Source organism: Nomascus leucogenys, chromosome 15, assembly GCF_006542625.1.
Source record: "Nomascus leucogenys isolate Asia chromosome 15, Asia_NLE_v1, whole genome shotgun sequence".
NCBI classification, from domain to species: domain Eukaryota; kingdom Metazoa; phylum Chordata; class Mammalia; order Primates; family Hylobatidae; genus Nomascus; species Nomascus leucogenys.
In genome coordinates, this window is record NC_044395.1 from 59710839 (window position 1) to 59733786 (window position 22948).

The 22948-nt window shown below is 39.4% G+C and overlaps 1 protein-coding gene across 2 annotated transcripts in view; it reads right to left on the reverse strand.

Moving 5' to 3' along the window:
* Nucleotides 1-7606: 7606 nt before the first annotated feature.
* Nucleotides 7607-22948, reverse strand: part of ACER3 (alkaline ceramidase 3) — a 165325-nt gene continuing 149983 nt past the window's right edge. Inside the window, exons 8-11 of one of the 2 annotated variants that reach the window (XM_003254680.4) lie at nt 19276-19377; nt 17625-17729; nt 14620-14665; nt 7607-14123 (exon numbers count right to left, since the gene is read on the reverse strand). In XM_003254680.4, coding sequence (XP_003254728.1) covers nt 14070-14123; nt 14620-14665; nt 17625-17729; nt 19276-19377 — 307 coding nt within the window. In that variant the 3' untranslated portion in view covers nt 7607-14069. The remainder of the gene's footprint in view (nt 14124-14619; nt 14666-17624; nt 17730-19275; nt 19378-22948) is intronic. The other variant, XM_030829388.1, reaches the window with a different exon arrangement.

Genomic DNA, 22948 nt, shown 5'->3' on the forward strand with positions numbered 1-22948 from the left:
TTAAGCTCAAATGTCCTTAGAGTGTGGGTCCAGTGAATCTCCTTGGAGGAGATTCTCTACTAAAAATATAAAAATTAGCTGGGCATGGTGGTGGGTGCCTGTAATCCCAGCTACTCAGGAGGCTGAGGCAGGAGAATCACTTGAATCTGGGTGCAGTATTGTACCTGTGCTCCTGGAGAAGGTGCATCTTGTCTGTAAAGACAGTGTGTGGTGACGGACCTCACGTGGAGGCCCCCTGCGAGTTGCCTGGAAAAGTGTATTGTGTGCCTTCAGAGGCAGAGGCAAACTGCCTGAAGGGCTGTGGAAATAGGCACAGAACGTAACAGGTTGGCCACATCTGTAAGAGTAAAGTATTTATTGTTGTTGATTGAATAAAATCAGTTTAATTTTAATATTAGGTATGGGGCCCTAATGGATGGGATCACAATGTTGTAGTGATCCATCACAGGGTACCATATATACACATTTATATATTTAAAATAGAGATAAAATCTATATTACATTTATATATTAAAATATATAAATATATTTAAAAATATAAATCTATATTAAAATGTATAGACATAAAAATATATATATATTTCCAGATTTGAGCATAGGCAAAATTGGGCTGCTAAATGGAGAAGTAGTAGGGGATAATCACCCTTTTTAAAAATAAGGTTTTTTATAATGAGTTTTAATCCTTGAAGGGCCTGCTTCTACTTACATTGGGCCATATTAACTATAAAATGGGGGCTCATGGGGTCCCATTTTATCAAGCCAATTTGCAAATGACAAAGAGACACTTTAATTTTAATGTATTATTATTATTAATATTGAAACAGGGTCTTACTCTGTCTCCCAGGCTGGAGTGCAGGGGCACTATCAAGGCTCACTGCAGCCTCAGTCTCCTGGGCTCAGGTGATCCTCCCATCTTAGCCTCCCAAGTAGCTGGGACTATAGGCACACACCATCACACATGGTTAATTTTTGTATTTTTTGTTGAGATGGGGCTTTGCCATTTTGCCCAGGTTGGTCTTGAACTCCTGGGCTCAAGAGATCTTCCTGCCTTGGTCTCCGTAAATGCTGGGATTACAGGCATGAGCCACCATGCCCAGTCTAATTTATTATTTATTTTGTCAAAGCATCTATGTCCAATAGAAAACATTTTATAGCAGTGGGTATATGAGCATGGGAAATTTAGGCAAGGCTACACTTAAATTGAGGCATACGCATTTAAAAATTGTTATATGTCGTTACCCTCTCAAGATTATAGGGTCAGAGTGTTTAGTGGGATTCCCAGGTATAATTATAATTTGACCCCCAATATTAAGTTCATGAATTTTTGACAATTAGTACATTTTCACAAATGTTAAGTTAGAACCTATGTTGTAGAGGCACAAAAACCAATCAGTGCTGTTTTTAATCTTTTTGTTATACAAATTCTTTAGTATATAAATTAGGAATCTTGAATTTCCAATTAAATCAAATTGTGGAAAACATAGCATATATACAACTTGCCATCTATATGTATATTTATTTATTTATTTGAGATGGAGTCTCGCTCTGTCACCCAGGCTGGAGTGCAGTGGCTTGATCTTGGCTCACTGCAACTTCCGCCTCCTGGGTTCAAGCCATTCTCCTGCCTCAGCCTCCTGAGTAGCTGGGATTACAGGCATGCACCACCACACCCAGCTAATATTTTTGTATTTTTAGCAGAGATGGCGTTTCTTCCATGTTGGCCAGGCCAGTCTCAAACTCATGACCTCAGGTGATCCACCCACCTCAGCCTCCCAAAGTGTTGGGATTACAGGCATGAGTCACCACACTCAACCTATTTATTATATTTATTTTAAAATATGTATATAATTTACATACATTATTTTATATGTAGTTTATATTTAAATTATATACATTTATTTATATATAATTTATACGTACCTTTTATTTTCCTCTGTACCTAGGGGTTTGTTCATAAATCAATAAGTAATCTAAGGCTAGCATTATGTTTCCTAGATTTGGTGTTTGCTCAGTACCTAAAGTTTAAAGTTCTAGGCTGGGCATGGTGGCTCACACCTGTAATCCCAGCACTTTAGGAAGCTCAAGTGGGTGAATTGCTTGAGCCCAGTAGTTTGCAACCAGCCTGGGCAATATAGTAAAACCTCTTCTCAACCAAAAAAAAAAAAAAAAAAAAAAAATCAGTCAGGTGTTGTGGTGCACACCTGTAGTCCCAGCTATTTGGGAGGCTGAGGTGGGAGAGTTGCTTGAGCCTGGGAGATTGAGGCTGCAAGTGAGCCGTGATAGCACCACTGCACTCCAGCCTGGTCAACAGAGTTAAATAAATAAATAAATAAATAAATAAATAAGGTTTCTCTGCTTTTCTTGGACTTGTAGCTGCCTAAAGCATTAGTCTCTCTTGTTTGATTTTTGTTGTTGTTGTTTTTAAGGCTTTTAGCCAGCAGAAGCTGTGGGTGTTAATTTCAGCCTCTAGTTGGTAAGAGGAAGGAGGAAAGGGACCCACTGTCTCTAGGAAGGAGGCGCTGTCTGGGATGGCCCCCTCTGCTAAATAACCAGTCCATTTTTTCTCCTTTTAAGTAAAAATTTTAGAATGGCTAGCATTTCTAGGTAACTAAATAGGAAGATTTCTCTCTCTCTCTCTTCTCTCTCTCTTTCTCAATGTTTGCGTGACAAACTCTTGGTGGTATCAAGTAGCCCCCTATTGTTTTGACCTTACAAATTGTTACTGGAAAAACTTTGGGAGTGACCTGTAGCGTACTGGATTCACAGACAGCTGCTTCCCTTTCCAGGGTGCCCTAATCAACATCTGAGGGGTCGGGATGGGGAGAAGGAGCGACCACAGCAAGGAATGCAGCAAAGGAGGCCCTGGCCTCAGCAGCCCTCACTCTTGGGAGGCGCTGTGGGACTCCGGTGAAGTGACTCCACCAGCGGCTAGGACTAGGCAGTTAGATCCTTTCCCCTGTCTCCACTCACTGACACAGAGAGCCCAGTGTCAGATCACCCCTTTCTGACTGTTACTCAGGAGGAATGCTGCTCTTCTAGAGCGTGATAGCCCGTGTCTCTCAGTAGTGAGATGGAGGTAGAGCTACACTGTCCTCGCCGCCTCACTCTGGCTGGACACCAGGACTTCGTCATTTATAGCCAATGCAGTCCTGACCACTACTAAGACCCTAGGTCACAGGGACAGCATGCCTGGCTCAAGAGGCAACACACCCCCAAATAGTGGCCCACTGTTTAGAATCCTCATAATCTGAGGAAGGGAGGCTGAGGTGGAAGGGAAACACACCTTCCTTGCCATGGAACCTGCCCTATGATGGCTCAGGGGAGCCCAGCGGTTCAGAGGTTGTCTGTAGCCACTGCAGTTTCAGGTGACTCCCCAAGACAGCACCGACAGCAGCAGTAAGCAGATGGCAGAGCTGCATGATGGCGTGGCAGCAAGCAGGGTGCTGCCTAGACTCCCTGGGCTGTGTGATACAGACAGTTAGCCACTCACAGCAGACTTTGGAATTGTGTCCCAGCCACAACCACAGTCCTGCCAACTACTACAATTGTTTCCAATGAAACTCTTTGTGTTTCTCTATTCACTTAGCTGGTGGCTGCTGGAGACAGTAGCTACCTTAACGGTGATAGAGAAATGTGAATAGTTTCATTCCAAACAGCATCCTCATAGCTTGGTGACTTAGTGGACATTCTGTGACAATGTTCACCTCTCATCTCTCAGGCTCCTCGTCCCTCTTACTAATTTACCTGGGGGAGGTGCCTGGATGAGAAGAATGATGGGGGAAAGATGTGGGAGGAAGAGAGAGAGAAGGGGAGGGACTGAGTGCGGGTTTCTGATGGGGATGGTGAGATACATCTAGAGGATTAGGAAAGCCCTAAGACTCATGGGCAGCTTCATGGTGGGTGAAGGACTAAATAAGGAGCTGGGAGTACTAATTAAATCTGAGAACAAATGAGGGCAAGAGAGCAGCCCCCAGGGAGGGACATGACCACTTTCCTCCCAGTCTGTGCCCCACTCATGAGAGTCCAGAGCAGGTTGACTGAATGACTAAACGAATTTTGTTAACTTGTTGTCTTCAAGCCCCCTAAAAACTCATCTTTTCTCCTTGGCAGATACATCTTTTGGGAAATTTGGGAATGATTTGAAGTGGAGAGAAAGTTAAATGGGAGTAAGGTTATTGGAATAAAATGAACAGACTTTAAGACAAACAGCTCTGACCTCTCCAGGAGGTTTCTAGAATGGCCAGGGAGGAAGTTAGTGAGACGTATGTTGTGGGTGTGAGTGCCAAGGGTGGCTTCAGAAAGGTATGTATTGTTCAGAGACGGAATTAACGCACTTCTGACGCCTTTTCAGCCTTCCCCTTTACAATGGGTGGGTGTTGTAATCTAGCAGAAAAAGTCTTAGTCCAGTGCGTGTTCTGCCACACCTTGGTCTGAAAAACTGGGGCGGGATAAGGCAGAAAAACCCATCTCCACCTCGAAGGCAAACAGGTTCTGTGAGCACAGGCCAGCACCTGATGACCAGGAAGGAGAGAAGGCCGGACAGTCCCTTGTTCCAGGTTGCACTGGTCAGTGAGAGAGGGAAGAGGGGTTGACTCCTCTCGTTTGTCCAGTTTTGAGGTACCCCTACAGGCCCAGGCCAGGCAATCTTATAGGAAAGATACCATTCAGAAACCGTTATGATTAGATTCACACTACACCGTGGTGCTAACCCCTAAGACAATCCTACATTTTACAGATGTGGAACCCAAAATTTAGTTGTGACTTGGCCATAACCACACAGCTTTTCAGTGGAGGACCAGGATCCTAAGCTAGGTCTTCAGATGCTCCAAAAGGAGATAACTTTTCTAACAGTAAGTACCTTCTCAGGGTTAATGGCAGTGGGCATCCTGCTTGGAGCCTGCTGTTTCAATGCAGTGTCATGTCAGGGTTATTGCCTTGTACCCCTCAGCCATGTAGCTATCTCTGCTGACAGCCACTGTGCCTCTAGCCCAGCCACGGACATCCAGACTTTGAGGAACTAGAACCCAGGCCCTCACCCAGGCTTCCTTTCCAAGTGACTGGTGATTGTCTTTGGTTTGAGATGCTCTTGTCTTTAAAAATTCCTCTACCTAATCCTTAAATGGTTTGGTTTGTAGGACTCAGTCTGAGACCCTCTTTTCTTCCGTGATCTCATCCACTTCCATTTCAATTAATATGTATTTCCATGATTCTGGTTTTTTTTTTTTTGAGACAGAGTCTTGCTCTGTTGCCCAAGCTGGAGTACAGTGGCACGATCTCAGCTCACTGCAACCTCCACCTCTGGGGTTCAAGTGATTCTCCTTCCTCAGCCTCCCGAGTAGCTGGGATTACAGGCACGCACCACCATGCCTGGCTAATTTTTGTATTTTTTTTTTTTTTTTTAGTAGAGATGGGGTTTTGCCATGTTGGTCAGGCTGGTCTCGAACGCCTGACCTCGTGATCCACCCACCTTGGCCTCCCAAAGTGCTGGGATTGCAGGCGTGAGCCACCGCGCCCGGACGCATCATTCTTAAATTTACATCTTCAGCCCAGATCTCTCAGCTGAGCTCCAGATCCACATTTATTATGTTTAAGCTCTCTGCCAGGATGTCTCACACAGTCTACAAACTCTGCAAATCCCAAGTGTACTCTATAATACCCTAAACCTTCTTCCCATGTACCTCTGATATATTGGAGTTTGTATCTCCACTGCCACTATCCACCGTTCTTCCTCTATCTGGTATCCCTACATCCATACTAGCTCCCTTTAATCCATCCTCCATCTTTTCCAGAGCTTTCCAAATTCAAATTCTTTTTTTTCTTTCAAAGATGATGTTTCTGTTGTCCAGGCTGGAGTGCAGTTGATTTTAGCTCATTGCAGCCTGGAAATCCCGGGTTGAAGCGATCTTCCCACCTCAGCCTCCTGAGTAGCTGGAACTACAGGTGAGTGCCACCATACCTGGCTACTTAAATTTTTTTTGTAGAGATGGGGTCTCGTTGTGTTGCCTAGGCTGGTCTTGAACTCTTGACCTCAAGCAGTCCTCCCACCTTGGTCTTCCTAAGTGTTGGGATTACAGGCATGAGCCACCATGCCAGGACAACCAAATTCAAATTTGTAAGATGGCTTTCAAAGCCCTGTGTGATGTCATTCCAGTCCATCTCTCCAGAAACTCACCTCTGGTTTCCCTCTGCTGTAAAGGGCCTTTCCCCTACCTTCCTTAATACCTCTCATCCTTCAGTTCTTGGTGTAGATATTCATCTTCAGGGATGTCTTCCCTACTCCTGCTCCCTCATATACCCTCCTAGAACTCTCTATACCCTTCCTCATGACACTCATCCCAAATGTAATTGGCACAATTACTTGTGAGACACTAAAAAGTGCCATGAGGGCAGGTATCTGTCTTATTTTTCACTGTATTCCTAGCACCTAAAACAGACTTTCCAGTTTATTGAATGGATGGCACATAGTAGGGCTCAATAAGTGGATCCCCCCATTTTCTGCTTTCTCATTTCCTTTGAGAATCAAACCTTACTTTGGGACTAGGCCACCCTATCAAGTGAGACAGGTCTTGCTTTCTCTCTCACCTAAGAAGACCCACTTGAGGTAGACTGCATTCCAGTCCAGGGCAAAAGAAAGAAAAAAAGAGCTGAAAAGGCCATCCCAGAACTTACTAGAGAGAAGCCCAGAGTAAGTTCATAAAATTTGCTAAATCAAATGACAGATGCCGCAGTTGTGTACTGTTCAGGGTGAAATAAAGCCATCCAAATTCCTTTTCAGCCATTCCCTACACACAGCACAGCCCAAATGGCTTTGCATACTCATGTCTGTGTTTTGTCAGGTAAAGGTTCCTGGTTCGCCTCTTGCTAGCATCCATCTGTTCATTCAGGCAAGGCTGCCCCACCCTGACACACAAAGGAGGGACTAGCTGAAGAATGAACCATATGGTCAGCAATGACTAAAACCACCCATTCCAGCAGGCTTGGCTAAGAAAGCTAATATTTGAAAAGCTGTGGTTTGAGGAACTAGGTGAGTTGTGGGAAATTCTAATTTGTTTTATATCTTGTAGATGGTACGTCAGTTAAAGTTATAAACCACAGACACACATGGCTTATGCAGGACCATTTTTTCTGTTCCTGATCTGTCCCTCTTCATTGTGTGAAGCTGGACGGTTCATGTGTTTACTTCACGGCTCCTAAAGTTGAAGATGCTGTGTATTTAAATATATAACTGTTTAACTAAAAAATTATTAGCTTTTAACCTTGTAACATACTCAGGTTTGGAGTAGAAAGGTACTGCAGTACAGTGTTAGGAGCCCAGTGACAAAGAATTCCCAGGATAATGACTGGATGTCATTTCCATGAAGAGGCTTGCTGCTGGCCTGTACTGCCAGCTTAAGCAAACTAGGAAAAGATGTGTCCTCTGAGATGCAACCCTATCTTTGGCAGGCTAAGCACAGGCTAGATTTCAGCCCCTCATTCACCCTCCTTCCTCTCTCAACTGGGTGCCTTTGTGTAGTAGATAAACTCTATAATTACACATGGTAGCCCTGCCTTTATATGAATGTATAGATTTTAAAAATATAAATCAGGGATGAAACACTACCAGTAGTCTTATTCAAAACAATATCATTTAATTTAATATTTTCACCTATGAGAGGTAATGAATGCGGAAATATAGTCTCCATTATAGCAGACTGGAAAAAATACATTATCCTACTATTTTCTAGAAAAATGATTGTGGCATTAGCAAATCAAATGGAAAAAGTGAATAAGCAGACTGAGATTACCTGAAAATAGTTAGTTGCTAATAAGATTCAGTACAATGTATGTTTATTAAATAATCACTACTAGAACAAACATCTGCAACAACTATGAAGTTAGGAAATGCTGTATTAGCTTGAACAGTTTATCTGTTGGTCACATTAATAAGTGACTCAGAAATATTAAAAGTATGGAAATGCATGACAGTGAACAATGCCACGAGTACATTAAGCAAAAATAGATAATGGCCTCTATATCTTAGAACAGACTCACTTATACATTGGTATGAATAATTTAGTTCTAAAAAGAAAAATCCAAAAGAAGCCAAGACGAACTGTGGAAAGGACTTTGAACTTTTCCTTTAAGAAAGTTGAAAAAAAAAAAAAAAAAAAAGAAAAAAGTGTACATGACTGCCACAGCTTGACAACTACCATGTGGCGCATTTTATATGACATGAGAAAAAATGGTCAAAAGATCTCAACTTTCTGGAAGTCAACTCAAAAGCTGAGGGCAACTAGCATTTTTGGATTTTACAGTATAGAATGGAATTCCCTTTATATTGAAAACTAAATCATGGACCTTGCTCATAGTAATTTTTCTCAAAGGTTTAGGCACTTTGCAACAGGCTATTGCCAATCTAGAAAAACTGATATGAAAAAATAATTTGGTCATGTAAATATTAAATACAAATCATGTGATTACATTCAACAAAGACATGAGATGTCTTAAATGGATAACATATTTTCATTCTGACAAGTGCACACTAGAATCACCTTGCAGAGAAGTGCAGTTGGGCAGTACTGCTGTACTGTACCACTGTACCACTTGCTGACAGTCTAGAGCAGCGGAGACAAACTCCCAAGCCAGAGAATAAACATTTTAGGCTTTCCGGGCTACATACAGTTTCTGTTGCATATTCTTCTTCTTTCTCTGTTTAAACTTTTTAAAATGTAAAAACCAGCTGGACGTGGTGGCCCATGCCTGTAATTCCAGGACTTTGGGAGGCCAAGGCAGGCGAATCACTTGAGGTCAGGAGTTCAAGACCAGCCTGGCCAACCCAGCTCTACTAAAAATACAAAAATCAGCCAGGCATGGTGGCATGGCGGCATGTGCCTGTAGTCCCAGCTACTCGGGAGGCTGAGGCAGGAGAATCACTTGAACCTTGGGAGGCGGAGGTTGCAGTGAGTTGAGATCCTGCCACTGCACTCCAGCATGGGTGACGGAGAGAGACTCTGTCTCAAAAAAAAAAAAAAAAAAAAAAAATATATATATATATATATATAGAATAAAGTAAAATAAAATAACCATTCTTACCTTGCAGGCCATACAACTGCAGCCTGGATTTGGCCCATGGGTTGTAGTTTACCAACTCCTGATCTAGACCCCTTTGATATTATGACACAGTTTTATCATTTTCTTTTAGGCACAGATGATCTCTGAATGAATGCTCATAGGGAACCATATGTATATGCTTAAAGATTTCTCTAATAAATATGGTTGCTGCAACTTTAGAGTTAATTCTGCAAACTCAATTTAAAAGTGATGATTACAGGTCTGGCATTGCCAGATGTTTCAGAAGCTTTATGACAATTTTGTGATTATTTAAGTTACCAATGACTAAATTCAGTTCAAGTATCAACACTACATTTTTAAAGCAATGAAGCTGGTCTTGTAAGGGTCGAAAAGGAACTGTATGCAGAGCAGTGATCTGTGGCTGGTGCTATACTGACTGATGGCTGCTGAGCTAGAGTGGGGGAATTTTAGGTCACTTGTAGCCTGTAACTGAATTTCTTGATTTGGATTTTAGGGTTTTCTATTTAAAAAAAATGCTTGTGACCAGTCTTCTACACTAGCTGCCTTTGAAATCAGGTAGTAATTAGCTGAATTTAATGATAAAATGAGGACCTTGAGAAATAATATTTGTTATTTAAAGTACATGAAAATGAGTGGTCAGTACTGCTCAGCTTTCCTCCAAAATGGCTAAATGCGTATCACAGCAACAGAAATGCTGTAGCTAACAAACGACTTAAGTTCTTGAATGATGTCTTCTCCTTAGCTGCTTTGCTGGCCTATCAGAGAAGACTGTTCCTTGGTGAAACTTGTTGTCCCTTACAGTTTCCACTTTTCTTTCAGCAATGTCAGGGTTTCATACTCAAGGCAAAAGTTTATACTCCAAAGTCAGAGTTTTATCTTCAGTTTGAATTTCACGTGTAGAAGTGTCCATATCTGGGTATATGAAGCTGACTGGGCTGATAATTTTGGAGAAATGGTGAAGTCCAGTGGAATGCTCCCAAGGACCTCAGCAACACCAGTGGCTCCCCCATGTAGCAATTACGTAGTCAGATATTTTAACAAGTATTTCCTAATTTTTTTTTTTTTTTTTTTTTTTTTGAGACAGGGTCTCACTCCGTTGCCCAGACTGGCTGGAGTGCAACAGTTAAAAGACAGTATTGAAAATTTCCAGCCAGCTGGGTCAAGATGACATGATTCCTTTTTTTTTTTTTTCATTTTGCAGCTCCTTCCATAAAGGGGTTTAACTACTTTAAATCAAATTTTAGTCTTTTTTTTTTTGAGACAGAGTCTCGCTCTGTTGTCCAGGCTGGAGTGCAGTGGCACGATCTCGGCTCACTGCAAGCTCCGCCTCCCAGGTTCATGCCATTCTCCTGCCTCAGCCTCCCGAGTAGCTGGGACTACAGGCACCCACCACCACGCCCGACTAATTTTTTGTATTTTTAGTAGAGATGGGGTTTCACTGTGTTAGCCAGGATGGTCTTGTTCTCCTGAACTTGTGATCCGCCCGCCTCGGCCTCCCGAAGTGCTGGGATTACAGGCGTAAGCCACCGCGCCCGGCCCATTATTTTTAAATAGTTAGAACATAGTGAATAAGCTATAATTGTAGACACTGAAAAACAAGACAAAGTGATCAAACTAATTATAGCACTGACAGGATGCAAAATGGAAGATGGAGGTAGATCTGCAAACAGCCACACAGGTGGAAATTCCAATTATAAATGGTTCTCTTTGAAATGTCAGTTTTACATAAATGCTTATCCAGCAGCATGTCATAAACCACAGGGTCAAAACAATTTCTTGTCATGTAAACATGGAGTTGGTAGCTAAAACTCAAATTTAGCAACAAATAATTGTTTTCATCGGACTCATAAGATAACCTTAAATTGTTAGATGCTTTTAGGGCATTGGCTAATTTAGAATTGGCTGGTATTTTAACAGAACTTAATTTTTGCAGGCATTTAAAGATTTTCATGCATTATGTACCTGAAGTTTTTGTCTCCTAATTTTCTTTGAACCACACCTCTTCTCCTTATTATAAGAAAAACCTTCTTAGGGTAAGGGAAGCCCAAATTAACTGTCCTGAAATTTTGCATTATATTTAAACCATAATATTTGATTTACTTCTGTCAAACAAAATACTACTATTTGGGTTCTCCTTTGTAGATTATTTAAAAGCAAATGTTTTCCCTGTTAGTTATCAATGCATTTACTATCACAAGGGTTAAAAAGATCACTTCAGGTGGTGGGGATGTTTCATGAAACACCACCGTGGGGAGTAGGTAGTGGGTAGGCAGAGTGACAATCAGCTTAATCTCCTTTCACCTAGCTGTTCTTTAGAAAACCAAAAATAAAAGTCAAATTGCTTTCAGTTTTCCAGAGTGAAAATGGAGGCACAAGAAGGATATTCAGATGTGCAAACAAATTGCTTCTTTTACATCCTTATAAAGTATTTTCTTTTTTTTTTTGAGACAGAGTCTTGCTCTGCCACCATGCCCGGCCTCACAAAGTATTTTCTAAAATATAATTTGCTGTAGGGTTCACAGATGAGCACTTTTCACATTAGGTGATATGCAAACAAATCATTATTGGCTCAGCAGGAAACAGACTTTTTGTACACTCTAGTTAACATGAAGTTTTCCAATAAAACAAATGACAGCGGGAGGGGGTAGTGAGGAATCCAACCCTGTAATGTCCACCTAGAATCCGAGTAGGAAAAAATAAAGCTATTGAAATAAAGATAATTTAGTAGTATCCTATAGGTCACCAGTGATTTCCATAAAATGCTGCACAGATACAAACTCTTGAGTGTGTTACTTAGTTGCTAAAAAGAGAGCCTTGTTTGAGGCACAGCTGACTTGGAACATTAAAGAGCCTGGCTTCCCTTTCTGCTTTCCATTCTCCCAACAGAAACAAGGGTCTTCAAAGAATTTGGGCAGTCTTACAGTTCACCTTGGGGTGTAGATGACTCTCCACTGTGGTGCTGGGCAATTTTTATTGAACAGGTGGCTACTGGTGGTGATGGCTGAACCACTCATTAAACAAATTGCTCTAAATGGCCTCAGTATCAAGGTATGCTCTCTGTACCCTTAATCTGACTTTAATTCTGCAGAACCTCAGTCTTACCATGTTTAACAGCATTGCCATGTAGGATATGCCTTTATCCTACACTGTATATATACTCTTTATGCAGAAGTATATCTAACTGAAAAGTACAAAAATATAATGGTGGAAAACAAATGAATTAAAAAATGTATCATGGCTGATAGCCCAGGTAACTGCAGGTGAAATGTAGCCAGAAGTCAGAATCTTGGGGCAAAATCAAGTATAGTCTTACAGGCTGTGCCTTCAAATGGTTTAATTTTATACCCTCTTAAGGCAGAACCAAAGTTCTCTTAATGTTTTGGCAAGTGTTTTTCTTCCTGGAGGATCATAAAAGTAGGCGGAAGAATCAGTCTAATGGCTTGTTGGCATGCTAAGGGAAGGATGTCAACTTGACATCCTTGGATGCTTGGTTAAAAACTAAGGTTAGTAGGTGAAGAAAAACAACAGAATAGTTTTTGGTTTTAAATTTGTACAAAGGCTACTTACTGAATACTGGAAAAAAATGACAAAAGTGTTTTACCATCTTTGCATAAGAAAAAAATGATTTTCCTTTTGAAACTGTAGCTCAGGATTTAATCTTAAGTCATGTCATCATGTGGTAAAAACAATCTGGATTTTACAATAATTTATATAAAGCAAAAAAAGTCATAAAAATGCTAAATGATGCAGAGCTACAAATATGATGATACATGAGCAGAGGGGTCAAATCAGATTTTTACTCCAGGCAGTTGTTAAGTTTGTGAAAAGTGATGCAATTTGTTATACATTCAAATGCAAATTAGAACTAGCTGCCTTACGATGAGATTTCACTGTCATTTCTTAGCACCCTAATTTTTGTGGGTTCTGTAGGTTTCAAGTAACAGAAACTTACATCTATTTCCTGCAGCAAATTAAGGAGCAGATATTTTAATACGCTTTATGTAAATAGGATTTTGATCATTTTAGCTTTAGTTAATGCAACACACTTCCCTGGGCACAATCATGACCTCTCTGAGAACTGGAAAATAGTGCATAATTTAAAAAATCAGAGTGTAATGACATTCCCTGACAACTTCAAATAAGTTATGTGAGGAGGATGAACTATGGGTAGTCTAGACCACCAGTCATATTTGTCTAGTCGTAGAAACAGTGACAACTTAAAGATCTGCAAAGATCAGAGCAGAGCTGGCTGAAGGTGCAGCATTCTATACATGTCCTCATGGAGCTTCAGAAAGGTTATAAGATGACCCACTCATTCTGGTTGGCTGTGGCCATAGACAGACACCATAAATCCTGGGATGTGGTTAAATACTGGGGCAGGTCTGAGCTTGCTTATGATCCCCCGACTAACCCTGGAACAGATAATGGTGAGCTACACAGAATCCCACAGCTAGCTCTCTCTCTCTCTCTCTTTTTTTTTTTTTTTTACCTTTGAGAACCATCCATGAGCTTAATACAATATTAATCAAATCTGACACAGCTGAGTGCTGGCTCACAGCTAACTATCTGGATATGGGGTTTTGTTGGCTCTTAGCTGACTGTTTGCATTATTTAATCAAATATTAATAAAGGTATAATTCACATGCAACCCTTGACAAAAAGAAAAAAAGGTTAATTTCTTATAACGAGCACAAACTGTTAACCTGTTAAGAAAAGCTCAACTGTTTCTGCATTTGAGGTGTACACACACATCATCTCTGTTTCTTTATAAACTGGAGCGTGAAAGGAGGAGGGGGACAAATGAGATAAAGCCATGAGCTAAACACCCAGCAGGCCCCACTCCTTATTCTCTGTGTGGGTGGCAGCATTAGTCAGAAAGTCACTCCTCTGCTGTGATGGTCATGACCTATTTGAACTTGTAGATCTTTAAGGATTTCCTTATTTATTCTGCCAGGTCTATGGTAGGTGCTTGTTTGTTTTCTTGGTGGAATGATTCATCAATGCTTCCTGAGAGGCTCAAACAGGATCATTGGCCAGATTCCAAAGAGAAACTGTTTGGGGACAAATTAGGACAAAATGAGAAAAGACAAAATTGTTCCATGTTATCCCTGAAAAAGAATGAGAAAGAATCCATGGGGCTATGACTGTACATAGGTTTGCTAGTGATTGCCCTGGTATTAGTAGCCTGAGCAGAGTTTATTCCTTCTAGACTTGGAGCAGATATCAGAGAGTATTTTTATTGAGTTTATTTAAATTTATTAAGCTTTGACTTTGTCAAGCATGGAGCTGGGCATATAAATTATCTCTGATCTTTAAAACAACTCTGCAATGTAGTTACTAGCAGCTCAATTTTATTGTTGAAGAAACTAAGGCTTAAAGAGACTTGTCCAAGAACATGCAGTAGTAAATGAAAGATTCAATGCCTTTGGTTCCAAAGCCCGTGTTTGCCCCACTACCTCTCCAAACTCCCCTTTCTTCTTCCACCTCCATCCTATACTCCCAGTACCATACCCCAACACACACACAGGACCTAAGAAGTGGACTTACCTTCACTTTTGGCCTATATCTCAGGTAAAGTGTTCTTGTATACAAACTGAAAGAAAAGTGGGAGGGGGAAAGCTTTTCAGATTCATTTTTAATTCATGCAAACAGGCATACTGACAAACTTAACCATAGGGCTTCTGCACGTACGAAGCAAAAACAACATGAGTATATATGCTTCATTTGTTCAGCAACTGTTTTTTTTGAGCATCTACTCAAAATATTCAGTAAACCATGCTGTAAATGGATGTGCTGTAATCTAGGCTTTGTTGTTCCATTTTATAGAGCACAAGCAGAGTACATTTAGCATAATTCTTTTTTTTTTTTTTTTGAGATGGAGTCTTGCTTTGTCACCCAGGCTGGAGTGCAGTGGTGCGATCTCGGCTCACTGCAACCTCTGCCTCCCAGGTTCAAGCAATTCTCCTGCCTCAGCCTCCTGAGTAGCTGGGATTACAGGCGCCTGCCACCACGCCCAGCTAATTTTTGTATTTTTAGTAGAGACGGGGTTTCACCATGTTGGCCAGGCTGGTCTCGAACCCCTGACCTCGTGATCCACCTGCCTCGGCCTCCCAAGGTGCTGGGATTACAGGCATGAGCCACCGCGCCTGGCCATATTTAGCATAATTCTTAAGGGCCACAGGACTTTCAAAATAGAAAATGAGCACTGACTTCAACTTAAGGTCATCAGCTACATTAACTCCAAACAAGAGAGTCACAACCTGTCCTTTGAAGCTTTGAAGCCAGGCATTGACTCTCCTCTCTAGCTATGAAAATCCTAGATGGTATCTTCTTCCAATAGAAGCCTGTTTCATCTACATTGAAACTGTGTTGTTTAGTGTAACTACTTTCATCAATAATCTTAGCTAGATCTTCTGGATAACTTGCTGCAGCTTCACCTTGCACTTTTATGTTATGGAGATGGCTTCTTTCCTTAAGCCTCATGAACCAATCTCTGCTAGCTTCAAACTTTTCTTCTGCAGCATCCTCACTTCTCTCAGCCTTCACAGAACTGAAGTGAGTTGGGGCCTTGATCTGGATTAGGCCTTGGCTTAAGGCAATGTTGTGGTTAGTCTGATCTTTTATACAGACTACTAGAAATTTCTACACATCAGAAATAAGGCTGTGTCACTTTCTCATTATTCATGTGTTCTCTGGAGTAGCACTTTTAATTTCCTTCAAGAACTTTGCCTTTGCCTTCACAACTTGGCCAACTGTTTGGCACAAGAGGCCTACCTTTTGGCCTATCTCAGCTTTCAACATACGTTCCTCACTAAGCTTAATCATTTCTAGCTTTTGATTTAAAGTGAGAGATGTGTAACTCTTCCTTTCACTTGAACACTTAGAGGCCACTGTAGGGTTATTAATTGGCCTATTTTTAATTTTGCTTTCTCTTAGGGAGTAGGGTGGCTGGAGGAGAAGGAAAGAGACTGGGGAATGGCCAATTGGTGGAGCAGTCAAAACATACATTTATTAAGTTCACCGTCTTATATGTGCATGGTTTGTGGTGCCTCAAAACAATTACAATAGTAACATCAAAGATCACTGATCACAGGCCAGGCACCTTGGCTCACAACTGTAATCCCAGCACTCTGGGAGGCCGAGGTGGGATGATCACTTGAGGTCAGGAGTTTGAGACCAGCCTGACCAACATGGTGAAAGCCTGTCTCTACTAAAAGCACAAAAATTAGCCAGGCGTGGTGGTGGTGCATTGCCTGTAATCCCAGCTACTTGGGAGGCTGAGGCAGGAGAATCACTTGAACCCAGGAGATGGAGGTTGCAGTGAGCCAAGATCATGCCACTGCACTCCAGCTTGGGGGAGACTCTGTCTCCCAAAAAAAAAAAAAAAGATCACTGATCACAGATCACCATAACAGATATAATAATAATGAAGTTTGAAATATTGTCAGAATTACAAAAATAAAACACAGAAACATGAAGTGAGCACATGCTGCTGGAAAAATTGTCACCTATAAACTTGCTTAATGCAGGGCTGCCACAAACTTTCAACTTGTAAAAACACAATACCTGAAAAGTACAAAAAAAGAAAAAGTTATGTATGCTTGTTTATTTTGAAATCAAGAAGTACGATGTTTCATGTCTGCTCTTTTTCAATATTTATCTGGCTACCTGTGGCTTTTTGTGGTTCCATATGAATGTTTGTTAGAATTATTTTTTCTATTTCTGTAAAAAAATGCCTTTGGAATTCTAAATGAGATTACATTGGATCTGTAGATGGCTTTGGGTAGTATGAACATATTAACAACTTTGTCTTTTAATCCATGAACACAGGATGTCTTTTCATTTATTTGCGTCTTGCTTAATTTCTTTTTTGAATATTTTGACCTAGTTAGAGGTCTGTTCTGTTTCTTCACAACTCACTCTTGGTAGGTTCTATGTTTCTAGGATATTGTCCATTTCTTCTAAGTCATCCAATTTGTTGGCATATAATTGTGGGATTCTTCTTATCTCTGTGGCAGCACTGTAATGTCTCTTCTTTTATTTCTGATTTTATTTATTTGAGTCTTCTCTCTCTTTTTTTGTTAGTCTGGCTAAGGTTTGTCAATTCTGGTGATCTTTCAGTACCCCAACTCTTAGTTTCACAGATTTTTAAAAATTTTTCTGTTTTGTTTATTTCTGCTCCATGTTATTTCTTTCCTTCTGCCAAATTTGGGCTTAATTTGTTCTTCTTTTCCTAGTTCTTTGAGGTGTAAAGTTTTGTTGAGATCTCTCTTCCTTTTAAATGTGGCATTAACTTCTATGAACTTCTCTTAGTACTGCTTTTGCTGCATCTCATAAGTTTTGGTATGTTTTATTTTTGTTTTCACTTGTCTCAAGGTATTTTCTAATTTTTTGACTTCTTCTTTGACCCAATGGTTGTTCAAGAGTGTACTATTTAATTTTCATGTTTGTGAATTTTCTAGTGTTTAAAAAATATTTACATCATCCTATTTAAAGAGTAAAGAAAAAAAAAAAAACTCTAGTACGAGGCTACAAAAGTCTCTATTTCCTACCTGAAAAGGATGTGAAGATAGGAACCAAGGCCAGTTAAAATATGCCACCATGCATGAAATTGTGTGGTAATACCTATGATAGGTGGTACCTTCTTTCGAAAGTTCCTGTGTGGAGAGAGGGATAAAATCACCATGTTAAATTTTTAAAATATTTAGCAACTAATACTGACAGTCTTAGAGCATTTTGAAGTATCATTCTCAAAACAGCAGTTATTTAATTGCCTTAAGTTTCCTGTAGTCTGCCACATTGTTATCCAACGTACATTCTGAGGAACAGTATTCAACAATGATAATTTATGGTCGATCTGTGTCATCTAAACCCTCAGCGACTTCTCTCTCTCATATCTTTTTGAAGCAAATCCCAGATACTATATCATTTTATTTCTAAATATTTAGTATGTATTTCTAAAATATGAAAACCTCCCTAAAACATAACCACATTTTCACACCTAAAAATAGTAATACTCCCTTAATATCATAAAAGATTCAGTTACTGATTGAAGTTCCAAATTTCTCATACTTTATTTTTTTAAATAGTTGGTTTGTTTGAATCAGAATCCAAAAAGTGCCAACACATTGTATCTGGTTGGATATATCTAAGTCTCTTAATCTATATGTTCCTCTTCCCTCTTTTTTCCTGCCTTTGCAAAATTTTTTTTTTTTTTTTGAGACAGAGTCTTGCTCTGTTGCCCAGGCTGGAGTATGGTAGCACGATCTTGGCTCACTGCAACCTCCACCTCCCCAGTTCAAGCAATTCTCCTTCCTCAGCCTCCCAAGTAGTTGGGATTACAGGCACATGTCACCACGCCCAGCTAATTTTTGTATTTTTAGTAGAGACAGGGTTTCACCATGTTGGTCAGGCTGGTCTTGAACTCCTGACCTCAAGTGATCAGCCCCCTCGGCCTCCCAGAGTGCTGAGATTACAGGCATGAGCCACCACGCCTGGCTGTGCCTCTGCAATTTATCTGTCGAAGAGACCAGGTCATTCATTCTGTAGATTTCTCACAGTCTGAATTTTGTTGATTGCCTTCCTGTAGTACTGTTCAGTACCTTCCTCTGTTCTCTGTTTATGCAAAATTTTTAGTTCACAGGATTTAGAGTTGGAATGACCCATCTGTTTAACCTATTCAGCATACTCATTTCATGGAAAAGAGGGCCAGAAAGACAGTGTCTTAATGACAGACTAGAATCCAGAGACCTAAGTCTAAGATTCAAACTCCTGTCAATATATGATTGCTGACAAGATGGTAAAAGGAACACTTGCTTTTTTAGAAAATAACATTAAGCACATGAAAGTGTATATTTATATACATATATTTCATATGCTTATTACAAATCAGTCTTCTTTATTCAATGAAACAGATCAGGCAGGTTTCAAAGGAATAGTCAACATTTGATTAACTATACAGTTCTGTGATGCCCACACACACAAAACCCAAACTCTACAGAGGTTATGAAATAGTCTCAGGTCCAAAATTTTAGGTAATTTAAACAGGTATTCCAATAACCTAACTTTATTATACTGTACATATCTTTTAAATGTCAACAATAGTAAAAATTCATTTCAGGGCACTACTATTTCTATATGTTTATAAAATTCTCTACTTAATGCTTCCAAAAATATTTCTGAAGGAATGAAAATATATCTTACCTCAGTGACTCACAAAATATGTTATCTATATTCCAAAATAAAAATCCCAATAAAAATATACCCAATGATGTATAACCCAGTCCTCTAAGCCATGGATAAACCCTGTGGGGGGAAAAAAGAAAAGCAAAATAAAATTTTCTCAAGTCATGTCACAATCAGAAATTGAAGCCATCACTTTCTTCCTTTTTTATAAGGGCTGGGATCTCACTATGTTGCCCAGGCTGGAGTGCAGTGGCTATTCACAGGTGTGATCATTGTACATTCCAGCCTCGAATTCCTGTGCTCAAGGGGATCCTCCCATCTCAGTCTCCTGAATAGCTGGGAATACAGACATGTGCTACCACGCCTGGCTAGAAGACATCACTTTCATGAGAAGGAAAAGTTTTTGTTTATAGTAAAAGCAGACCTGTCAAGTTTTCTAATAATTTGCCTACTATATGTAGCCATTAAAAGGTGCTGAGAAATAAGCCACTAGACTTTAATAAATGTATTGGGAAAGTACCTGATAACTTTTTTGGTCCCATGGAAAAGGCAGGGGGATAGTGGATTAGCTATCAATGTAGGTTGAGTCATATGCTCCATGTAAGGCAATGTAGTTACACATACAAAGACACACACATTCATTCATTAAATCACTTAATAATATATATGGAGTGCTTACTGTGCACCAGGCATTGTTCTAAGCATTTGGGAAGGTAGTGGTCAATAGGTAAAGTTTTTGTTCTCAAAGAATTTACAGTATAGTTGGGGGAGGTAAACAATTAAATATATAATTATAATTGCTTTGAAGAAAAATAAGGCCTGATAAGGAGAGAGTGATATGGAGGTATTGTGGATGGGTGTACATGCACACACATACCACACACAAAATGTTCAAATAATCCCTGTGAGGCAGGTATTACTATTTTTACTTCACTGATGAGAAAATTGAAGCTTGGTGAGGTACTGAAAATAGTATCAGCTTACCTATGTTTTATAGCTTCAATGAGGTATAACTGACTTACATTTAAACTATTAAATATATTTAAAGTGTCTATCTGATCAGTACATCTGTATATACCCATGAAACCACCACCACAATCAAGATAGCCACCACCTCCAAAAGCTCAATTTGCATTTTTTAGAATGCTATATAAATGGAATCATACCATATATACCCCTGATTGTATAGCTTCTTTCATTTGACATAATTCTTTGAGATTCATCTATGTTACTATGTTATCAATACTTCATTTCCTTTTATTGCTGAGTAGGTACTCCCTTGTGTGGTCACAGCACAATTTGATTCTCTGTCCAAATGTGGGTTTCCAGTTTTTGACTGTTACAAATAAAGCAGCTATGAACATTCACAAATAACACTTTATATAGACATATGTTTTCATTTTTCTTGGGTAAATAGCTAGGAGAAGAATGGCTGGATTGTATGGCAGGTGAATATTTAATTTTTCAAGATACTGCTACACGTTTTCCTAAGTGACTGTACCATTTTACATTCCCACCAGGCATGTATAAATGTTCCAAATGTTCCACATCTTCATCAGCAGTTGAAGTCAGTCTTTTTCATTTTAGCTGTTTTAGTAGGTGTGTAGTGGTATCTCATTGTGGTTTTAATTTGCATTTCCCTAATGACTAATGTTTTCGAGCATCTTTCACGTAGTTTTTTACTACCCATACATCTTCTTTGATACATTGTTGTTTGCCTTATTATTCAGTTGTAAGAATTCTTTCTATATTTTACATGTAGGTCCTTTGTTGGATATATATTTTGCAAGTAGTTTCTCCAAGTCTGTGGCTTGCCTTTTATTTTCTGAATACTATATTTTGAAGAACAAAAGTTTGAAATTTTGATGAAGTTCAGTTTGTCAATTTTTTTCCTATAGTTTGTGCTTTTTATTAATAAATCTTTGCCGAACCCAAAATATCTCCTATATTTTCTTTTAGAAGTTCTATAATCTTAGTTTTTACAGAGATATAATTTACATTTGGAAATAGAATTCACTTCTATTTAATTTTTATATTGGTGTGAGGTTGAAATTCATTTTTTTTGTCCTAAGAATATTCCTTTGTTCCAGCACAATTTGTTGAAAAGATTATCTTTCTCCACTGAATTACCTTGACATATTTGTTGAAAATCAGGTCAGTATGGGTGTGTGGGTCTATTTTTGGATGTTCTATTGATTTATATTTCATTATTACCACCAATACAACATTGTCTTAGTAGCAGCATAGAGTAAGTCAAGTCATGCAAGCCCTCTAACTTTGTTCCTTTTCAAAAACTGTTTTGGCTATTCGCAATCTTTTGCATCCCCATGTTAATGTCAGAATCAGTTTCTCCATTTTTATCAAAAAGCCTGCAGAACCTACAAATCAGGATTGGAGAACTGGCATCTTAACAATATTGAAGTTTCTAATCCATTGAATGGTGTATCTGTCTATTTGTCTAGCTCTTCAATTTCTCTCAACAAAAAAACTGTACAGTGTAGTTTTCAATGTACAGATCTTGCATATTTTGTTAAATTTAATCCTTAAACATTTAATGTATTTTGATGTTATTGTAAATTATACTTTACAAATTTTACTAATGGTTCACTGCTAGAACAGAGAAATAATGATTTTGAATATGGACTAGAATCTTGTGACTCTGCTAAATTTCACTTATTGCTTCTAACAGCTTTTTTTTTTCTTCTTTTTTTTTTTGAGATGGAGTCTTGCTCTGTTGCCAGGCTGGAGTGCAGTGGCTCAATCTTGGCTCACTGCAACCTCTACCTCCCAGGTTCAAGCAGTTCTCTTGCCTCAGCCTCCCAAGTAGCTGGGACTACAGGCATGCGCCACCATGCCCAGCTAGTTTTTGTATTTTTAGTAGAGATAGGGTTTCACCATGTTGGCCAGGATGGTCTCGATCTCTTGACCTCGTGATCCGCCCGCCTCGGCCTGCCAAAGTGCTGGGATTTCATGCATGAGCCACCGCACCCAGCCCTCTAACAGCTTTTTTTTATACACATCCTGTGATATTTTCTATAAATGATCATGTCATTTGCAAGTAAAATGTTGGGTAGGATTTCCACCAGTATAATGTTGAATAGAAGTAATTATATATTCTAGTTTTATTCTTGATTTTTAAAGGGATTAAAAAAATACATGTCATGACTAGGTGTTTTATATGCTACAGAATTTATAGGTTAAGAAAGTTCTCTTCTATTACTAGTTTGTAAAGGGTTTTGTTTTGTTTTACAACATAAATAGGTGTTGAATTTTACAGAATGCTTTAGTCTAAATCTTGGTATCATTTAATTTTTCTCCTTTTAATTTTTTTTCTAATTTTCTAAAGACTGGTCTGCCTCTGTCCTTTATTTTTTAAATATGGTGAATGGCAATAATAAATTTTTCAATTTTTTTTTTTTACTTAACTGTAAGTATTGGCATATAAGTGAACGTAAAAGGTGATTAGTTTAAAAATGATCAGGAAAGCACAAACCTGGCAATGTATGGAAAAGGCATTATTACCACTGTTTGATGAAGGTTCTCAAGGGAAGATGAGCTTAAAAGAGTCACAGTCTGGCTTCAGCTTTTCAGAGTTTATCATAGCCCCCATTTGAGGAAGGCAAGAATGAGTCCCAAGAAACATAGGCCTCAAAACAGTGAAGGCTTCTAGCAGTGTGGGCCAGGTACTGAA